The 19,035-nt window shown below is 47.6% G+C and overlaps 1 protein-coding gene and 1 long non-coding RNA gene across 11 annotated transcripts in view; one reads left to right on the forward strand and one right to left on the reverse strand.

The window, feature by feature from the left end:
- The window catches only part of SAFB (scaffold attachment factor B), a 66,601-nt gene that overhangs the window by 26,398 nt on the left and 21,168 nt on the right, over positions 1 to 19,035 (reverse strand). For 3 of the 10 annotated variants that reach the window (XM_070464882.1, XM_070464880.1, XM_070464888.1), the window contains exons 5-17: positions 16,767 to 16,825; positions 13,964 to 13,991; positions 12,507 to 13,017; positions 12,033 to 12,082; positions 11,160 to 11,254; positions 9,292 to 9,441; positions 9,117 to 9,199; positions 8,676 to 8,815; positions 8,431 to 8,519; positions 6,532 to 6,638; positions 4,628 to 4,858; positions 3,406 to 3,543; positions 2,932 to 2,974 (exon numbers count right to left, since the gene is read on the reverse strand). In XM_070464882.1, the coding sequence (XP_070320983.1) occupies positions 2,932 to 2,974; positions 3,406 to 3,543; positions 4,628 to 4,858; positions 6,532 to 6,638; positions 8,431 to 8,519; positions 8,676 to 8,815; positions 9,117 to 9,199; positions 9,292 to 9,441; positions 11,160 to 11,254; positions 12,033 to 12,082; positions 12,507 to 13,017; positions 13,964 to 13,991; positions 16,767 to 16,825 (1,724 nt within the window). Of the gene's footprint in view, positions 1 to 1,818; positions 2,141 to 2,412; positions 2,542 to 2,931; positions 2,975 to 3,405; positions 3,544 to 4,627; positions 4,879 to 6,531; positions 6,639 to 8,430; positions 8,520 to 8,675; positions 8,816 to 9,116; positions 9,200 to 9,291; positions 9,442 to 11,159; positions 11,255 to 12,032; positions 12,083 to 12,506; positions 13,018 to 13,963; positions 13,992 to 16,440; positions 16,520 to 16,766; positions 16,826 to 19,035 lie in introns of those variants that run through there. The other 7 variants (XM_070464890.1, XM_070464887.1, XM_070464889.1 and 4 more) reach the window with 6 other exon arrangements.
- LOC139034322 (uncharacterized) lies at positions 2,526 to 8,221 on the forward strand. The gene is made up of 2 exons (XR_011486734.1): positions 2,526 to 2,615; positions 2,983 to 8,221. It is a non-coding gene; the product is annotated as an uncharacterized lncRNA (long non-coding RNA).

The raw sequence follows: 19,035 nt of genomic DNA on the forward strand, positions 1-19,035 counted from the left end.
AGAAGGGATGGATTTTTCCTCTCAGAGACCCGAGTGGAAGATCATACCAGCCTCAACCACCAACTTGACAGGGAGGTTAAATGCTCTATCAACATCAAAGGCTTGTGGATTATCTGGGGGAATAATGGCTAAAGCCCTCCAATTTAGCTTTGTTGACAAGAGGCCCTGAAGCTACTAACACGGATCACAGGTCCCTGGGTGCCAACCCTCCCCTTCTTGCATACTCTCCAGGTAAACACTTCAGTGGTGAACTGCCTGCCCTGTTGTCTTAGAGGGGAGTCAGTATCCATAGTGAAAGAAACACACACTTGAGTTACAAATGCCCCACTGACTCCGAGCATAACTCATCACTCTCAAGCCTGAACTTCCTCAACCGGATAATAGGAAATTACCCTCACTTCCTCTAAACAGCAATTAATAAATAAAACCCTGATCCTCTGTTGTTTGTGAGGCAAGAGAGGGTGGAATGAGTCACAAAATGCACTGCTTGGGGAAATAAGGTGGGGGGAGGATAGGTAACAAGGCTTAGAGATCACAGAGGAGAAGTCCTGCAACAAGAGAGATGTGTGAAAGAATTCACCAGAATCGGACAGCACAAGGAAAGCGGAAGAGCACAATTTCTTAACTCCCTGCTTTTCAAACGTGTCCCTCAGAATCCCATCCGACAAGAAAGGGTCAGAACCTCCAGTCTGCAAATACCAAATACCTCCAGTTGTTACAAGAGTTTAGGGCTTCCCTCATAGCTCAGCTGTTAAATCATGTGCCTGCAATGCAGGAGTCCCAGGTTCCATTCCCGGGTCAGGAAAAACCCCTGGAGAAGGAAATGGCAACCCACTCCAGTATTCCTGCCTGGAGAATCCCATGGACAGAAGAACCTGGCGGGCACAGGCCATGGGATCGCAAAAGTCGGACACGATATAGCGACTAAACCACCACCACCAAACAGTGGTACACAGAGAAAAGTCCACTGTGACAACGATTGCCCCTCAAGCGTTCACATGTATCAGGCAGCACGCCAAGCCCATTTTGTGCCATCTTACTTAATCCGAACGCTAGAGAATTCTTCTTTTGGACACAAGGAGAAACAGGCCTAGAGGGAGTTAAAATGTCTTCCGCTCTCAAAATCGAGTCACGGAGACTGGCATAGTCCTTATTTCTTAAGTCTAACGGTAGGTTTCATTTCTTTATTACAAACAGCACTTTCCCTACCAGGCTGAGTCCCCGAGTCCGTGCTGGCAAATCCTTAAGCCATTCCCCTCAACCCAGCTCCCGATACCCTTTTAATAAGGTTACTTCGTAAACTACCTCCCATTCTCGGCTTCTAGGCCCTAACGGATCAAGCAGCATCTCTCTCCCCAGAGGAGGCCCCCGCATCCAACACACGCTCCGAAAATCGCCCGGCCTGCGTTCAAATTTCGACCTCCCCTCCCCGGCCGAGTGACCTTGGCCGAGTCCCCTGACTCCCCGGGCGGAGCGAGGATTTCAAGTTCCGCGTCCACTCTCAGAGATCGGGATGAAAGCAGCCGAAGGAAGCCCTAAAAAGCAGGGGCTGATGCGGATAACACAAGCTCTCGGCCGATATCACCCGCCACCTCAAACTTCCCCCGTTAGCGTCGAGATTTTCTTGTTCTTGCCCCGATGCAACGCTGGGCTTTGAACTTGGGCCCGCCGGCGCTCGGCGATCCCGCTCAGGCCTGGGAAAAGTAGGGACAGGCCTGGGGCAGGCCGCAAACGTACCCCGAGGCGAGGAGGCCCCCCGAAGCTGCCGCCGGGGTTCCCCGACCCACCTCCCAGCCACCCCTAGGGTCCCAGCTCTACCTTTCTAAGTCGTTCCATCAAAGCGCTCTTGTTGCCGCTCGAATCCAGGTTCCGTTTTTTCAGCTCCGCCCGCAGATCGATCACCCTAAGGTCGGTGAGGCGCCGCGTCCCGGTCTCCGACGAGGCGGAGCTCAGAGCCGCTGCGCCCGCCGCACCAGAATCGCCTAAGCCGGACAGAGACTCCGCCATTCCAGGGACCCTGGCTCCGCCGACTACTTCACACAGAACCGGGCCGGGTTTACCTCGGCTTTCAGCACAAAATGGCGCCGCCTGCGAGGGAACCGCTCCGGCCGCCCCTGTGCGACTCGCTTCTGCGCAGGCGTATCCGGCGCGGGTTCGACGCTCGCGGCCGCGTCTGCCCATGCGTGGTGAGAACCCTGGGAGGGACGTACGCCGGCGTACTACTTCTCGCCGGCCTCCCGCCGCGAACTGCCGAGACGCATGCGTACTGCGGTCACACCGCCGGTCGGCCGTGGCCTGGCGCCAGTGCTGTTAAGCTTGATCAGGGCGTTGCGCAAGCGCGGGCGGAAAAAGGGGGCGGGAGGAATGGAGTGCCTTTTCCTCTCAGGCGGCGCCATTTTGTTGTCAGAGCCGCTACAGCTGCCGGCAGTGGGCGGGGGGAGTTGGTGGAGACAACACACCCAGGATGGTACTCTGGTAGGGGCCGCCGACTTGGGAATGGCCGCTTTCGTCTCGGAAATCGGGACGCGACGGCTTAGCGACCTGCGGGCGGAGCTGAAATAGCGGAACCTGGACACGGGCGGCAACAAGTGTCCTGATAGAACGGCTGTAAGAAGGTGAGGCGGCCTGGGGCCCCGGGGTGGCGCCAGAGGCTGAGGAACTTTCCCGGCCCGAACAGTCAGGGACCGCGCGCGGGGCCGGGCTGTGAGACCCAGGACTGACACCGCCCCTCTCTGTGCCTGGCACCTCCTCTCCAGCTGGGGGCCTCAAAGCGCTGAAAGCCCATCGTAGTCGTAGGGTGGCCCCAGGACTGCTCCCAGGGCCGTATGACCTTCGACAGATGCCGTCCCCTCCCTGCGCCTCAGTTTCCAGGAGGCATACACAGAATTGAAGAATTGACTGTACTGGCTACAATCACAGCTCCTAACTTACCTGTTCTTCTCTTTCTTCCATGACTGACCTTGAACCTTCTCTCCTGAAAAGGGAATTCATATGGAAGCATAAGGAGAAAGACAGGGAGTCACATCCCCGAATGGAAGACATTTCCCGAGTTAACCCAGGTAATTCACACACAAACTGCTAGTTTGAGTGGGCTAGCAACCTAGAAGCCTAGAACCCAGAAGGGCCGCTGGAGTTCTTGTCGTTAAGATTGAGCTTGGACCAAAAAAAGAATGTGCCTGGATTGGAATGTCCCTGTAATCGGGTAGTCAAGGCTTAACTTTCTAATGAAGGGGGTGGGGGTTCCTTGGTTGGGGAGCTAACACATAACCTCAAGACCAAAAAAACCAAAAGGTGAATATTGTAAAAATTCAATAAAGACTTTGAAAATGGTCCACGTTAAAAAAAGAGAGAGAATGAACCAGGACAAAGAAGACATCCATCAGGTGGGCAGGGTCAGTGGCTGACCTGTCAACCGAGTGATCAGGGTAGCAGCTCTGGTCTCTGTGATCAAAGTTGTGGAAGCGGTCCTGGTGGTCCAAGTCAGAATGGTAGCGCTCATCCAGGGCTACCCGCTTAGCTTCTAGCCAGTAAACATCATCTCGCCTAGGAGGGAAGCAAGAAAGGAGGACATATGTTTTCCCCCTCCTAATGGACGACCTCTATGGAAGCTGGTAAACTAAATCCTCAACTGTCCAACTGCCCCATCACTTCACAGACCAAGAACTAACTATATCCATAGAGTCCATTCTCTGCCACTTGAGCTGCGAGTGCCTGGAGGAGTGATATGGGATGTGACTGAAGGGCTCTATTCTCTTACCCAATATGCCCAAGTTCCCCACAGAGAAGTTCAGGTCTTCTTACAGAAGGGGATCAGAGAAGTGGGTGTCAGATGCCCTCTGGGAACCACTTATGGCCACAAGGGTCGGCCAGTCTACTAGGACAGTTGCCCCATGCAGACTTGACCCAGGAAACACCCAGTGCAAAGGACTAGTAGCACTTGGGATGTACCTGTTCAAAAACATTTTATGATCTTAACAAACTCTCACATCAATATTTTGTAAAATGCACAAAAATCCTAAGACATCTTAAAGACCCTTTACAGAAGTTTTGATGTTACATTACACAGGGACGGATTAAAATGAACACACACCATGCAGTCTCCTCCAGTCACCATACATATGAAAAGCTCTCATAGGATCAACCCTAGGATTATTGTCCCAGACTCCTCACAGCAAGGTCTGAAACAGGCCTTTCACTGGTGGTTAGTGTTTTAGTATTTGTATGTCACAACAATATGGGGAATTAATAGAGTGAACCAACACAAATCACTGCAATGATTTCAAAGCATGGGAGGTGCCCAGGAGGTACATTTTGGTCCCTGATCACCTGACCAGCACCTTGTGTTATGTGCTGCTGTGGGGGTCTGAACTTTCTCGGCGGGCTGGGGGGACAGCTTGTACTGGGACTCGAACCTAATGATTTAATAAGCACAACTTTCACCATTTCTCCATCAACCTCAAACCATCTCAGGCTTCCAGATAAAGTACAGAGTATCAAGTTGAGCTGCAGCAAATACTTGTGCTTCTTTTTAAATAAAAAGCCCGTTAACAAGGCTCTGGGGGGCAAGGCACAGTTCTAAATGCCACAGGACACGTAAGAGGCGGCAGCGAGGCGCGGTGTGGCTTACCGCCCGTCGTCATAGGGCCTCTGCTCCTGCTCATAGTGTAGTTCTTGCTGGCGCCGCCGCAGGAGCTCCACGCGCATGCGCTTGCGCTCCAGCCGCTCCCGCTCCATGCGTTCCCTCTCCAGGAGGCGTCTCTGGAAGGCCAGCCTCTCACGGGCGAATAGCAGTTCCTCATGCTCCTGCCGCTCCAGGTCTGCCTGCGTGTACTGCTCTTGATCACTGAACTCTCGCACCCTGCAGGCGAAGAATAGAGGCTGCAAGGGCCCATGAGCTGCAGCAGTGCAGGCAGCGCCCCCGCGTGGGATGGGGATGGGGGGAGCCTAGACCTGCAGGTACACTTATCAACAAGGGCCAGCCGCTGGTGGAGACAGGCTGTGTAGGAGCCCTCTTAGGCGGGGGACACTTGACAGTCCTTTTGCAGGTGACACTGATGGTGCCCATCAGTTTCCTCCTGACTGCACAGCTCCAGGTGATTGTTCAGCCTCTTCTTTGTGTGTACAGACACAGAACTGTACCAGCAGGAATGTCTAATCTTTCCTTGCTTTATTATGTAGCTGCCTTGCTTCGGGTACCATGTCCTGAACCCCATACATCATCATCTGGTCAAGTGCACTATGCTATTGGGAAGGAGCCCGTTGAGTGGGGAGGTGGGGGTCCACATGACCACTTGCAGATGTCAGCCTTCTGGCTGTTGCCAGCCTCAGGGACATGGCTGCCCCGCCCCATTATCTTCCACACAGGTTCAGGTGGGGGACTGTGGTGTTACTGGGTCTGGAACACCTCAGGACCACTCTTCAGGCTGACATGCCCCTGGACACACCTCTCCCACCACCACAAGCACTGTCTCCCCCACTGTAATTCCCATCAAACCCACAGATGGAAAACCAGTCTCACCGCACTTTTCATCAGCATGTCCCTGATCCCTGGTAAGGCTGAAAAGCCCCTTCTGTCATTCTTGCTATCAGATTAATTTTTGCTTATTTATTTCAAATCATCTTTACTCCCATCTGTCACACATCTCTGGACATTCTCTTTGGTCTCTCAGTGCACTGAAGTGAAATTTAAATTTAGTCTACTTCACCATTATAAATTGTCAGTCCTTTCAGAAGCTCAAGTTCATAATTCACTTACTTTTGTATCATGTGGTTAGCTTTAATTTTTAATTTTGTGTGCAGCCAGCAGTTTATGTTGACACTGTGTCAGTGATATGAGCCAGCCACGTGACCTGAAGCCATTCTGGAGAGATTGTCCTTGTCTCACTATGGGAAATGTCACTTTTATCATGTTAAAGTCCCCACATGCACACTGATCTATTTGCCAATTACATCATTTCTAGTGAACTATTTTGCCAGTTTCTTTAGCAAAACAGCACTTTTTCTTTGCTTGTTGCCTTTGTTCAGGAGAAAATTTTGTATCATGCCCCCTTTCTCACTCTTCTAGAATTTTTACTAATGGTTTTAATTTTTTTTGACAGAAAACATTAACTGTTGTTCAATATAATTGATAAATTTTCTGTTTAGTTTTTAAAAATTCTGAGGATCTTGTATTGGGCTTATTGAAGGGTGGGAACTCTCAGTTCTCTGACTGGGTCTGTGCCACTGTTTTTCCCTATTGACGGGTTCTGCAGCAAACTTGGTATGTTGTGTTAACTAGCTCCAGGCAGGAATTCCATCTCCCTGTCATTGCTACCTCCCAGAATCTTGAGAATATCTACCTGAGAAGATAGTTTGAAAAAAAGTCACAGGAAGAAAGCCAGTGCACAGGATGTCTGTGAAGATAAAGCCAAGGAGCAAAGGTTTAAAGCAATATTCCGACCTCTGAGACTTAAAAAAAGTCCTCCCAGGATAGAGTTATCACCAGTCTAGGGCAACACCCAAACCAGCCATCATTCCTAGATCCTGACTCACCTGCATGACTCTGATTCTCTAGACTTCTTCGATTCTTTGACTTTATCAAAGGAACCAACAGACTGCTTCTCTATGCTCCCCGATTTTCGATCCTGACTCTTGGACACCTGGTTTACCAAGAAGCATTGAATAGTTAAGGTAGGAAGAAATCAAATGTGTCCTGGCCCAAGCATACAAGATCAGAAATGAAGCTGAAGAGTGAATGAAACAATCAGGTTAACACTCTGTTCTCTCCAGAGAACCTCACCTTGGCTAACTAAAATCCAGAGTCACAGAATCATTACCATTTAATTCTAAAGTGGGACCCATTGAGTACTTTCAGTAGTCAACACGCAAAACAGGATTTTCTCTGAAGCAATCCATAAATTAAAAACAAACTTCCCTTCACTTTGTCTTTTCCATTCAAAACACATTCTTTAATATTAAACACACAGTGATGCGCAATTGAGGAGGCCACTACTGTCATGTCTGAGGATTCCTTATTTGTGCTGAGTGCATTTATTTTTGAGGTCCTTCTTAGCCCTTGAATGTACATTTCCATTTTGCCATTTTACATCATTTATTATAAAGTAGGTAAACAATTTGCCTGCAATGCAGGAGACCTGGGTGGAAATCCAGCTTCCCAGGTGTCTCAGTGGTAAACTGCCTGCCAATGCAGTAGGTGCAGATTCCATCCCCGGGTCGGGAAGATCCCCTGGAAAGGAAATGGCAAACCACTCCAGTATTCTTGCCTGGAGAATCCCATGGACAGAGGAGCCTGGTGGGCTACAGCCCATGGTGTCCCAAAACAGTCAGACATAGAAACTAAAGGACAACAACAAAGGGTAAAACACTCAGACACAGTAAAACAGTGGAAGAAACACAGTGCAATAATGAAATGCCATAACAGAACTCTCGGCTTGTAATTGGTCCACAACATTCATGAGCTTACATGGCTGGTCATCTAGCCAGCACAGGTTAACATGGCAGGCCTGAGGCTAGTGGTGGGAACCTTGGCATTCAGAGTACCCTAGTCAACAGTTAACTGGCAAAGGTGGCTCACTGTGCCCTCACCATGCAAACGATGGTTTATGCTGAACACCTGCCTTCCTTCTGGGAGTCAGGAGAGGGTATCTATGTGACTAGCCCCAAGTGAAAGGCCTGGGGACTGCAGCTGTAACGGGGCTCCCCGGGCAGAAGCATGACCCTTGTGCTGCTGCACTGTCCCTGCCTGGGGAGCCATCTCGGGAAGGAGTCCACAGGGAGCCAGCAGAGCTCCCTCCAGACTCTGTCACCTCCCTGCAAACCTGGAGCCAACCTTAGGCGTAACTACAACTACTTGCTGAGCCCAGTGGGACCCCGAGTGGATCTGGAAATGTGGGTAGTCTTGGGGACCTGGGCCCACATCCATCCTAGTTGTAAGGCTGTCAAAGAGCTGAATTATGAACATCCAGAGCTGCCCATGACTCTAAAACAGCAGGCAGAGTGTAGTGGTAAGAACCTAAGGTGGGCACTCTGGATTCTGTGGCACGGAGACAATGCACGGAATGAGTAAGGTGGAGATTGGGCACAGAGGCAGCCGGAAGGCCGGCTCCGCCAAGTGTGGGTTACGAATGCACAATGGAGAGCTGCTGAAACCCGAGGCCGGCAATGAACATGGACTGCTGTGCCCAGATGCAGGCAAATAAAGCCAATCACATCCATAAGTGAATTTTGAAATGGTGTCTTTTTTTTTAAAAAAAGGGGGCAGTAATTCTTACCGAAACTAAGGAAAGCCTTTAAACTTTCTCAATTTTAAAGTTCCAAAAAACTCTCCATTTTCAGTAGACTGACAAGCTTTCCTCAAATTAAGCTCAAGAATCCCCAAAACACACAGAGAACTGTCAAAGGAAATAAGCCAGGCAGGAAGAGAATACTCACTCGCTCTTTGGATCCCAACGTTTTGACGCTGATAACAGGCACACCTTTAGATTTATCCATCACCACAGTCCGCTCAGTTCCTCGGCTTCCTGTAGGAAGAGAGGAGTCAGGTAAGAAGGGACACCTCCTATTGAGAGAAGAGTACTCAACTTCAAGGAAAACAAATGTAGTTTGTGTTGCCCATTAACCACACCAGCCAGGAACAGAAGCCAGGGTGCAATCTCTCACACCCACTGGTCAGCTACCTGACTTTGTGGCTCGAGAGCGCTCTGAAGAGCCAGGTTTCTGATCATCCTGGTCTTCACTCTTCTCTCCACTCCCGTCTTCACCCTTTTTAGCATCATCTTTTCTGTCAGTCTTCTCTTCCCTCTTGAGGTTGGCAGATCTATAAATGGCATGCAGATACAGACATGTGTGAGATGAAACACTGGGGGACCAATCCAGCAAAGACTCCTGCAATGAATACCGAGTGAGGATGGGGCTGCCTCGCAGGCATCCACAGGTTGCAGAACACGCAGCCTAGGAGAGGAACTTGACGTCTCTGAGGACTGGCGGGAAAATCCTCCGACAAGTGCACAGAAGGCAAGGAGGCGAAAGCCTCACAGCCTTTCCCACCCGTGGAAAAATGAGGATCGAGACATGAAGAGAAAGATCATCTTGGCCACAATACCATCAAGAAGACATACCTGTCAGCATTGCTAGACTTCTCTTTTTTCCCCTCCCCTTCTCTTCTCTCAGAAGTTTTCTTCCCAGCAGGTTCATTTATCACCTGGAAAAAGAGAATCCGGTGAAAAGAATCAGTTGGGAGTATTAACTTATTTTATAACATGATCACATCCCAGGAAGAAAATGGCCCCTTACTTTTTCTACTGAAATCATTTTTCCATGGAGCTCTGTTTTGTGCAGGTTGTTGATGCATTTTGTGGCCTCTTCCACTGTGGACATGGTAACGAAGCCATAGCAGCGAGCTCCAGGACTCCGGGCATTGGTCACAACTTTGGCACCCACCACCTTGAAGGAAAACACACAAGTACAGCTCAGACATGACCCCACACAGACCTCAACTGTGATTCATGCTAGTTTACCCCATCCCTCAGAGACACTGAGAACAGGTGGACAAGTGGCAAGTAAAGGCTATGGAGAGTAATGCTTTGGCCTGACTGCTCCTACTCCATCCTGGCTGTTTCTCTAGAGGACTAGGATGACAGCAAGGTGGAGAGAGGAGTGAAGCAGAAGGTAGTGCCCTGTCAGAATTCTGTTAATAATGTAAGCCTTGAAAGGTATGTTTCTGAATATGCAGTCAGTTAGGTGGGCAGTGAAGTAGGAAGACACACCTACAGAAGGAGAGGGACATAGGACAGGTTTACAAAGAGCACTCTGGAACGCAGAGCCCACCCTACTCAAAACAAAATTTAAGGAGATGTTTAAGGTGCTACAGATACATCCTAGATGCTAGATGTACATGTTAGATGCTAGTTAACTGGCCCAACCACAGCAGCAAGCCAATGCTGGGGACACCCTTTAATGGCAGAAGGCCCACAGCTCAGAAGAGGTCCCACTGAAGCCAGGAGCAGTGGCTGGTATTCGTCTTCACTTTGCCACATGGAGTCTTAGCTGCAAAGGAAGGCTTCCAAGGGGCCTGGTCCCCTATTCAAGCTGCAGTAAGCCTGCAGTGTACCCAAGACACTGCAGGTTGCAGACGGAAACTTCCCTGCAGAGAGCAGATGTCTGCTCTGATGGCCACTGCAGAATCAAGAGAAGGGCCCTACCCTGAGTTACAGAGGCCAGGGTTTTGTGAGTTTCTATGAGAAGCAAGGTTAGTTTTAAGTTTTAAATTAAATCAAGTTTAGTTTTCCTTGTCAGTTCCTCAACATCAACAGCCAAGGTAAACGATGTTGGTTTTCTCCATTATCATTTTTTAATCCTGGGAATGAAGGCCCAAGGTCTGTGCTAAGTGTGACTTGTCAAAAACTGAGGTTAGGGTGCAGCAGCTTATCTGGAGAAGAGTCCAAGAAGCACTGGGAGGAAGTGGGAGGTGGAAAAAGGAGGAAGGAAAGGCAGCACTCAATGTGGTGTGTGTGTGTGTTGGGGGGGGCTGCCCACCTGGGCATCATGCTCACCCTTTCCATGCCAAGGGAGAGAGGGTGACAGCAGGTGTGGCGGAGTAGACACAGCCAGAAGTAGCCAGGATGAGGTGAAAACAGGGAGCAAGACAGGGCTCCTGCAACTCTGTGAGCCCCACATATGGAAATGAGGCTCCCATGGGACCAGCAACTTGTCCAGGTGTGGCAGAGCTGGGGCCTAAGGCTGCCCATAGGGGTCGGGTCCACAGGCCGTAAATTGTTCGTAAAATTTCTCTACAGCTTCACGGTATTCTGTAATCACCACCATCTCAGAAGAATGCAGACTGCACTTTCGCCTGGAACTCCCCACACCACAGTCTTCCCTCCCTAGGTTTAAGGCTGGAAGCCAGAGACACGGACTCAGGAAGCTATCAAACAACCTGGTGGCTTGGGGGCCAGGGAAGCACGAGAAATACAAAGTGGATGTGGGCTCTGGTAACTCCTGCTGGCCTACATCTCTTTCAGTGGGGGTGGACCCACCACAGGCCTATACACCTGCGAGTTCAAAGAACCGCAAGGTGTTCCAAGTTCTCACTGCCAGGGGCAATGATCTGCCACATAGAGGCCATACTGCATGAGCTCACAAGTAGCTTTGTCGGTTCTTACCTTCCCATATTTACTGAAAAGATTCTTCAAATCTGCAGCTCTGGTGGTAGAAGAAAGTCCACTAACCCAGAAATTCCTTCCACAACTGCTGCGACCTATTTCAAAAGAAAAGTTCCGGTCAAAAACAAGATACAGACAAAATCCTGAGTCTTAAGTATCTTAGAGTCATTCTAAACCAGACACTCTCCCTACTTGCTCTAGAGGCCAGCAGTACAGAGACGGCTGGGGCTGGAGGCCAGCCTGCTGTCCTGACATGGGTTCTGGAGCTGCCCATGGGGTGGACAGAACCGATGGCAATGTCCCTTACTACGACTGGTCAGGGGCCATTGGGCCCGTGGCTGGGGTAGCCATCAGCTACCAGATGGCACCACCCATCCCAGTGAGCTGACTCTGGAACGTAAGACAGGAGCTGACACTGTGGAACCTGAGATACAACCTCTCCCCAGTTTCCGGCCTTCTTTGAACACCAATTAAGGATGAGTCTGGCGCAACCAGCAAAATTACTTCTCAATCGGAAAATTAATAAAGGGCTCTGGTGTTGATAAATCTGCCATACCAGGGACCCACCAAACCCCAGTATGTGAAACTCGAAGCATTTCCTCCATCTGCATGTGTCACTGTTTCCAAGAAGTTCACAAATCAAAGGGAAAGTCAGATGGAGGAGCTCATAGGACTCTGGCAAAATCAAGTGTCCCAATCAAATCAAAGTGACAATTCCGCCCTGCAACCCAACCCGCAGAGTGAGGAAGCAGGTGACCAGAGTGGAGAAAGGCTTCGAGACAGGCTCACAGGCCTGTGAGGTATAAATGGGTGTGTGATGGGCTAGAGCCAACTAGAACCATCGCTCCTGGGGGTGCCACCCTGCTGACTTACCCTTCTCCTCTTTGGAAAGCTTTTTTGTATCCGAGTCATCTTCGACAGAACTAGAGACAAAAGACAATGTCACTCCAGAAGGAAGAAGCAGAGAGGAAACTAACTCAAAATTATAAAATATGTGCTGAGGTTGCATACCTACCCGAAATTTAGTTCTGAAATAAATGATACCCCTAACAAACGTGTATTGGAAATCTGACCTAACCATAAGATTTCAGACCCACAGGAGTTAATTAATTCTGCTGGGCTAAAGATAATTAGGAAGAATTAAAGAAAACAACCATGATAGGTTGAGAAAAGAAAAAAGATTATGTAATCAGCTTAAAATAAACAAAGAGAAATCAAACATTCTTTAGAGATAAACTACAATTGCATCAGTCTGGCTGGCCAATTGCAGAAAAACAGCTCATGTGTGTCATTAAACGACCAATGAAAAGGAGATAGCGTCTGGTCTAAAACTGAGAAAAAACAAACCTCATTTTCTGATCAGCGCCCTCACTGGCTGAGGACTCTTTAGGAGCCGGAGGGACTTCATTACAAGCTTCAAAAGCAAACTTCTTCACGTCTTCTTTGCTATCCCCGGGGTCCGGGCTTGAGGCTTCCGGGGGCGCTTCCGCGGCCTCCTCGCTACAGGCTTCCGTGTGCTCTGAGGCTTTACTACTCTGCTCAATTGGCTTCTCTAGCCCTACAGGCTCACAGTCCGTCCTCTCGTCATCGCCTGTCTGCTCCACGGGCTCCCTTTTCACTACCGCTAACAGGGTGTCTGCCTTGCTCGACTGAGCGTGTGCTGTTGACTCGTTGGCCAAATCTAAATCACCCTCCTCCGGATGGGCGCTGTCAAAAAGGTCCTCTTCCTCCGCAAGCTTTCTGTCTGGCCCCACGCTACTTGTTTCCTGTGCAAATGGCTGCTCCAGCTCGGAACCTTCTTCTTTTACTGGCTCAGATTTACAAGTTTCCCCCAAAATGTCGAGTATTTTCTCATTTTCTACGGATTTAACAGGAATAGAATGGCACAAGGTTTAATTACCAGGGAAATAAAGCAATCACAAATGCGGAACTGGCACGGCGGCCACACTAACACGAAGAGAACTGCTAGCTACACAGAGATTGGAAAACCCGCGGGTACACAAACTTAACACTGGTTACACTACCTGCACTCCGACCGACTGCTAGAGTAAGCCTCTACGCTACATGGAAGAGAAAAGCATCCCAGAGATTTATTTAACCCCCAACACCTTCTGGCTGATTCTTGACAGTCTTCATTCTGTCGGCGTGTATATATGACTCTTCCAAATTTAGCTTCCAAAGTCCAAGTTGCTTAACTCAGTGTATCACCATTCACTGAACAGAGCTCAATTTCCAAATTTCTTTGAATTTCTTTTAACAGAACAGTCCGACATGAAAACCAGAATCTCTTCCATCGGTGCTCTGAGATATTTGTAGTCCAGAAAGTGAATAGTATTTGTTTGGAATTCTCATGAAGAAACCATTTCTTCTTCTGGAATCCAGTTATGTCTTAATGTTTTAAAAGGTGTCTCCCTACCAGTGCCTGCACTGCCTGAATTAAAAACCACAAAATTAACACACTGTCCCATATCACAAGATCTGCTTTGTGAGGTACAGAGGTATTGGCTTTTGAGAGACAACCAAACTCTCTTACATCTGTTTAAGTGCCATGTTCATTTAAAAAGGTTGAGATAATCTCATCTCACCAATATGCTTTACAAAATAAGAAATCAGCCACTTTCACAGATCTGGTGACATGGCTGGGTTTCCAATCTCTATGATCCTGGTATGTTCTGGATTATAAACCTTTAAAACAATGTATACTAGAGTAAGGTAACTTTTTAAAATTAAAGATTCCAAATTAGAGAAGGAAGAAAATTAGAATGACTCCAAACCCTGATGCCAAGTTTTTCATTTAACAGTACCTGGCTCCATGGATGGCTCTTCGATTTCCTGCAACAAAAAACATAAATAAAATTGTGCCAGATGGATGAAACCTAGAATTTATTCATACCCCAAAGTGTAGTAACTAAGAAGGGAATTTTTAAAAACACCGACAAGGAACCTCACAAATACAACAGGTGGAGAAGCCTGATTTTACCAGGCAAGAGCCTGCTGGAGAGCTGCCACCCCACTTAATCCACCTTAGTCCCAGCCCCCACGTCCCAGGTTGATCCCAGGGGGACTGCTGTCCATCATTACACTCGTCTGCTTCTGCATCTCCCAGAGCCTGGCAACAGTATCATGTTTAATGGTGATGAACCTGTCACATGCTGTCTGTCCTTCTAAACTGTCTTATATGCCTGGAGAACAGTGCTTTCATTTTTCTACATTGAGTTTCTAAAAGAATGCCTAACACATATCAGGAAATCGTTTTTCACATCATTAGCATTAGTTTCCAAAAACTGAAAAGACGGAGGGAAAGAAGGCACGGGTGGCTTGACCCCGGTTCTTACTTTGCACAGTGGTCTTACTGTCTCTGCCCACTTGGTCAATGAAAGCCCTACACTATAACACATGCCTCCTTATCTCTTCCAACCACCCACCCACCAGGCCAGCTCCAATCCCTCAACAACCCCCAGGAGCCCCTGTGAAGTCACACCATCGCTGCTGCTAAGTCACTTCAGTCGTGTCCGACTCCATGTGATCCCATAGATGACAGCCCACCAGGCTCCCCCATCCCTGGGACTCTCCAGGCAAGAACACTGGAGTGGGTTGCCATTTCCTTCTCCAATGTGTGAAAATGAAAAGTGAAAGTGAAGTGGCTCAGTCGTATCTGACTCTTAGCGACCCCATGGACCGCAGCCTACCAGGTTCCGCCATCCATGAGATTTTCCAGGCAAGAGGACTGGAGTGGGGTGCCATTGCCTTCTCCACACACCATCGCTACTTCTTACCAACAACACAGTTTGGTTTTACTGCCCCTATTCCAACCTCCCTGCTAAAGAGGCTCATCTGCACCTCTTTCCAAAGCAGGCCAAGTCCTACACATGCCTCAGCATTTAGTGCATGGCACCTCCTCACAGAGAGACTGCCCAACTACAGGAAGGGATTTTCTCTCAGTGTGGAATGTGGTTCCTAGAACCTACATTCCCTCTGCACAAGTGACAGTATTCCGGAACTCTAGCACACATTGCTAAGCACTGTCTAGGTTCCAGGCAGAAATTCTATCTTACATACACATATATTAACCAGTCATCACACAGCCCTAGCAGGACGGTTCTATTAGTATCATCCTTCTTTACCCAGATTAGGAGACAGGCACACTGTGGTTGACAAATTCGCTCAAGGACACACAGAAGAGCCAAGATCTGAGCAATGAGTGTGAGAACTGAGTCTGTATCAGTTAGGTCTCTACTGATCGTTCTGTTTACACAGGGAGGATGGCAACCAGCCTCTCTCCTCATGCATCTGAGACAGCTCAGATGTGTAAGTGCTCAGCGTGTAAGTTACATGCACATGAACGGTTTGCACAGTCCACTAGGCACTGACCTGCCATTCTTGGGAGCAGGTCATTTTCATGACAGTTTCACTTGTAATCAATTTGTTTTTCATTTCATGCTGGGAATTAAAGATTCTACACTGAAGGAAACAACCATTTTAGGCAGAATGGTTCTCTTAACTTTCCCTAGACAGAAATGTATACATTCTTAGTGTCTCTGAGAGGGGCTATGTGTACTGTCCTGAACAGACAATATACACAGGAGTCTCTGAACTGAGGAGACACTCAAGAAGATGACAGGCCCCACTCCTCCTTTCCTTTCTGAGTCAGGAACAGGTTGAGTCTCTTCAGCTGAGGAGACATAAACTCTGGAGAGACCTCAGCTGGGTTTCACCAAGATTCCTTGGTATTTACACCCTCCTGGAGGCTGGCTTCTAGGTCACTGATAACACACCCAGCCCCTGCCTGGCAGAAGCGAATGAAGATCTTGTCTGAAAGATAGTTTCCAATTAATCAGCACAGGTGACGTTATTTAAACAAAAAACAAGGACTGGAATAAGCTGATCATATTTTCATTTCCTCACAAAACTTTCTCCTAAAAATCAGATACTCAGGTTTATTACAAGTTTATACCTTCAAAAGTTGACAGGAAAAGTAAAAGGAAACTCAAGATCCACATTTATGCAAACTACACCTGAAAGTCAGTGCACATCTCATTTGTTCTCATCTAACATTTAACTTTTACATAGGTGGCAGTCAAACAGCCAGGATGCTATAGTCATCAAGAGAAATCTGTGTACTTTCTGAGAAGTTCCCAAATGGAGAACCAGAAATCCTGAGAATCCACCTTTCCCAGCTGTGAGGTCAGTGTTGGTCCTTCCTCACCCTCCTGCACCCTCATCTGAGCCCAATTTATCTCTCCTGGGGAGGGGTTGCTCCCCCTTGCATCTCATTTCTCACCTGAGTATTTCTGCTGCAGAGGAGGCCCTCCAGGACAGATCCCACAGGCTGTCCTCCTAGCCATCAAATTAACAAGAGTCTCCCAAATGGCCTGGGTCTTAGTTGCAGGGATCCACAGTTCTGGTGGGGGAGCCGAGACAACAAGCCCTTTTCACTAACACATTCTATTCGGGGAAAGATGAAAGCAAAGCCCCCTCCACGGAGGCCAAAAAAGGAAACAGACCTTCCGGTGACTTTTAGTTGGGACTGCCACATGATATCGGAAGCAGTCTCCAAAAACTGTAGTCTAACCTTTGATTCTAAAATTATTGAGACATACAATTTACCTGTAATACAGTGAAGTCAGGTGATAAAGTGTCTAAATTGTTTATACTTTCTTTGTCCTCTACCTGTAAAACAAATGGAGAAAACTCATGACATTAATAATAAGGTAACATAACAGTACATCCATACAATGAAAAGTTACAGCCGTGAAGTCACATAAGGTGACATTCTAAACAGAGCACGAATCAAAACAGCATTACATTGTGATTCCACCTCAACTGAGAGAAATGTTGTACATAAACATATACCTGCAGACAGTCTAGGAGACTCACTTAAATGGTATCAGTGAGGGTTCTCAAAACACCAGTCGAACAAAGAAAAACAATAGTCTAAGTCAAGCAAAAAAGTACAGCTGGGTAGTATATACGTTCTCCCAGTAGACCAGAACACCAGGGTTGGGGCTGTCTTCCAGGAACAATGTCTAGAATCACGTTGCAGAGGGGGTTCTTAGACTTCATGGCCAACAGGACTTCCCAAAGCCTGGATGCCTCCACCACTGGGACTGCTGCCTCTGGGGTGGCTATGGCCCGCGTGGGAATGGCATCTCCGGGACACCCCCTCCTAGCGTCATCAACTTTCAAACTGAATGTGGGGACAGGAGCACAGGACTGGCAAAAGCCCAGGTGACCCATCACTGACCTACCTAGCAGGGGAAGAATCACTGGTATGCCGAGTTTCTATTCTTAGAGCTGGGCTCTGTCCAGTGGGGCAAGGGATTCCTCAACACAGAAAGGGGGGTCATAAAATCATTGTTGTGTGGCCCAATAAATTATACTGTTTGCTATCAAGTCCAGAATGTTAGTTTATTTTTGGGGGGGAGGATATTTTTCAAATATTTTATCAGCATGTACTGTTATTACCTTTACATGACTACGACCTTGCACCACTCCTTCCTTCCTCTGACACAATCATCTCAGGACATTCTACGCATGCTACTAAGAGCATGGGCACACACTCGTGTCAAAGACCATCTCCCCTTCTTCTGTCTACCTGATTAACAGCACATTATTCTGGTTCCTACCTTACTTTTGCATCCATCTTGGAGATTATCATTTTAGTTCACACAAAGAAGCTTAGCTCACTGATATGGTATACAGGAGTAGTCACTGTATTACTGAAAGTCATAATAAAAGTCTTAGTAGCAAGAACCCTACTGTGTTTGCTATACACTAGGCACTGCTCTAAACTGAGGTCAAGGGCCAGATAGTAAATATTTTAGGCTTTGTAAGCCAGACAATCTCTGTCGTAACTACCCTACTCTGTGATTGTTCTCAGAAGTCAGCCATAGATAATTGTCACAAATACGTGTGGCTGTGTTCCAAAAACTCTTTGGCCAGCTTGATGACTTCTGCTTCAAGTTAGCAATAAACATTCATCTACTTAGACTTCCTCAAATCTATTTTTGCAAATGAGGCTCAGAGAGGTTAAGTGAATTATCCAAGGTCACAGAGCAAGTTAAGTGACCAACCTCTAGTCAATGCTGTTACTGCTTAAATAACTGGTTCTACTAAACCATAGTTATTTAACCTTTACTGACAGACATTTAGGAGTTTTCAGGCTTTTGTTACTGAATATATTATCTTCTAATCACAGGGAATGAAACAGCCTTAAAGAAGCAGCCACTAAGGAAGGGTTTCACAGTCTCATGTTTTTGGTGTTCCTTCTTAGGAAGCTAGTGACTGAGACTCATCAAAAGATAAACAACTGCATATCCTATCTGTGTCCAAATAACCCCCCCCACCACCCCCCAACCCCCAGCACAGCCATTCAAAGACAACAACCTGCTACTGTGAAGGGTACTGAGGATCAGTTCCAAAAGAAATGCAAACACATTTCGAGGAATCTCATACGTGGATGGATGGACTGGCAGAGCACATGGTCTCCTTCCTCCCATAACACTCAGGAGACACTCCGTAAAAGAACTCAGGAGGCTATGAAAATGAGGTGCCGCCTAGGACCGACCCCTAGAAATTCCTACAAAGAAGTCTCCTGGTTTCTATTTTTCATTGCCTTTTCTGTCTACCTGAGAAATATTCATCCTCACGTAAATAACATAATCCACTAAATTAACAGGACTGACACAATGTGGTGTATGAGTTGTATATGAACTCTGGAATTACCCTGGCCTTCATTCTTTTTTTTTTTTTAGTGGTTTATTTTTTTTATTTTTATCTTTTTTTATTTTTTTTCCATTTATTTTTATTAGTTGGAGGCTAATTACTTTACATCATTGCAGTAGTTTTTGTCATACATTGAAATGAATTAGCCATG

This window comes from Odocoileus virginianus, chromosome 3 (genome assembly GCF_023699985.2).
Source record: "Odocoileus virginianus isolate 20LAN1187 ecotype Illinois chromosome 3, Ovbor_1.2, whole genome shotgun sequence".
Lineage (NCBI taxonomy): Eukaryota > Metazoa > Chordata > Mammalia > Artiodactyla > Cervidae > Odocoileus > Odocoileus virginianus.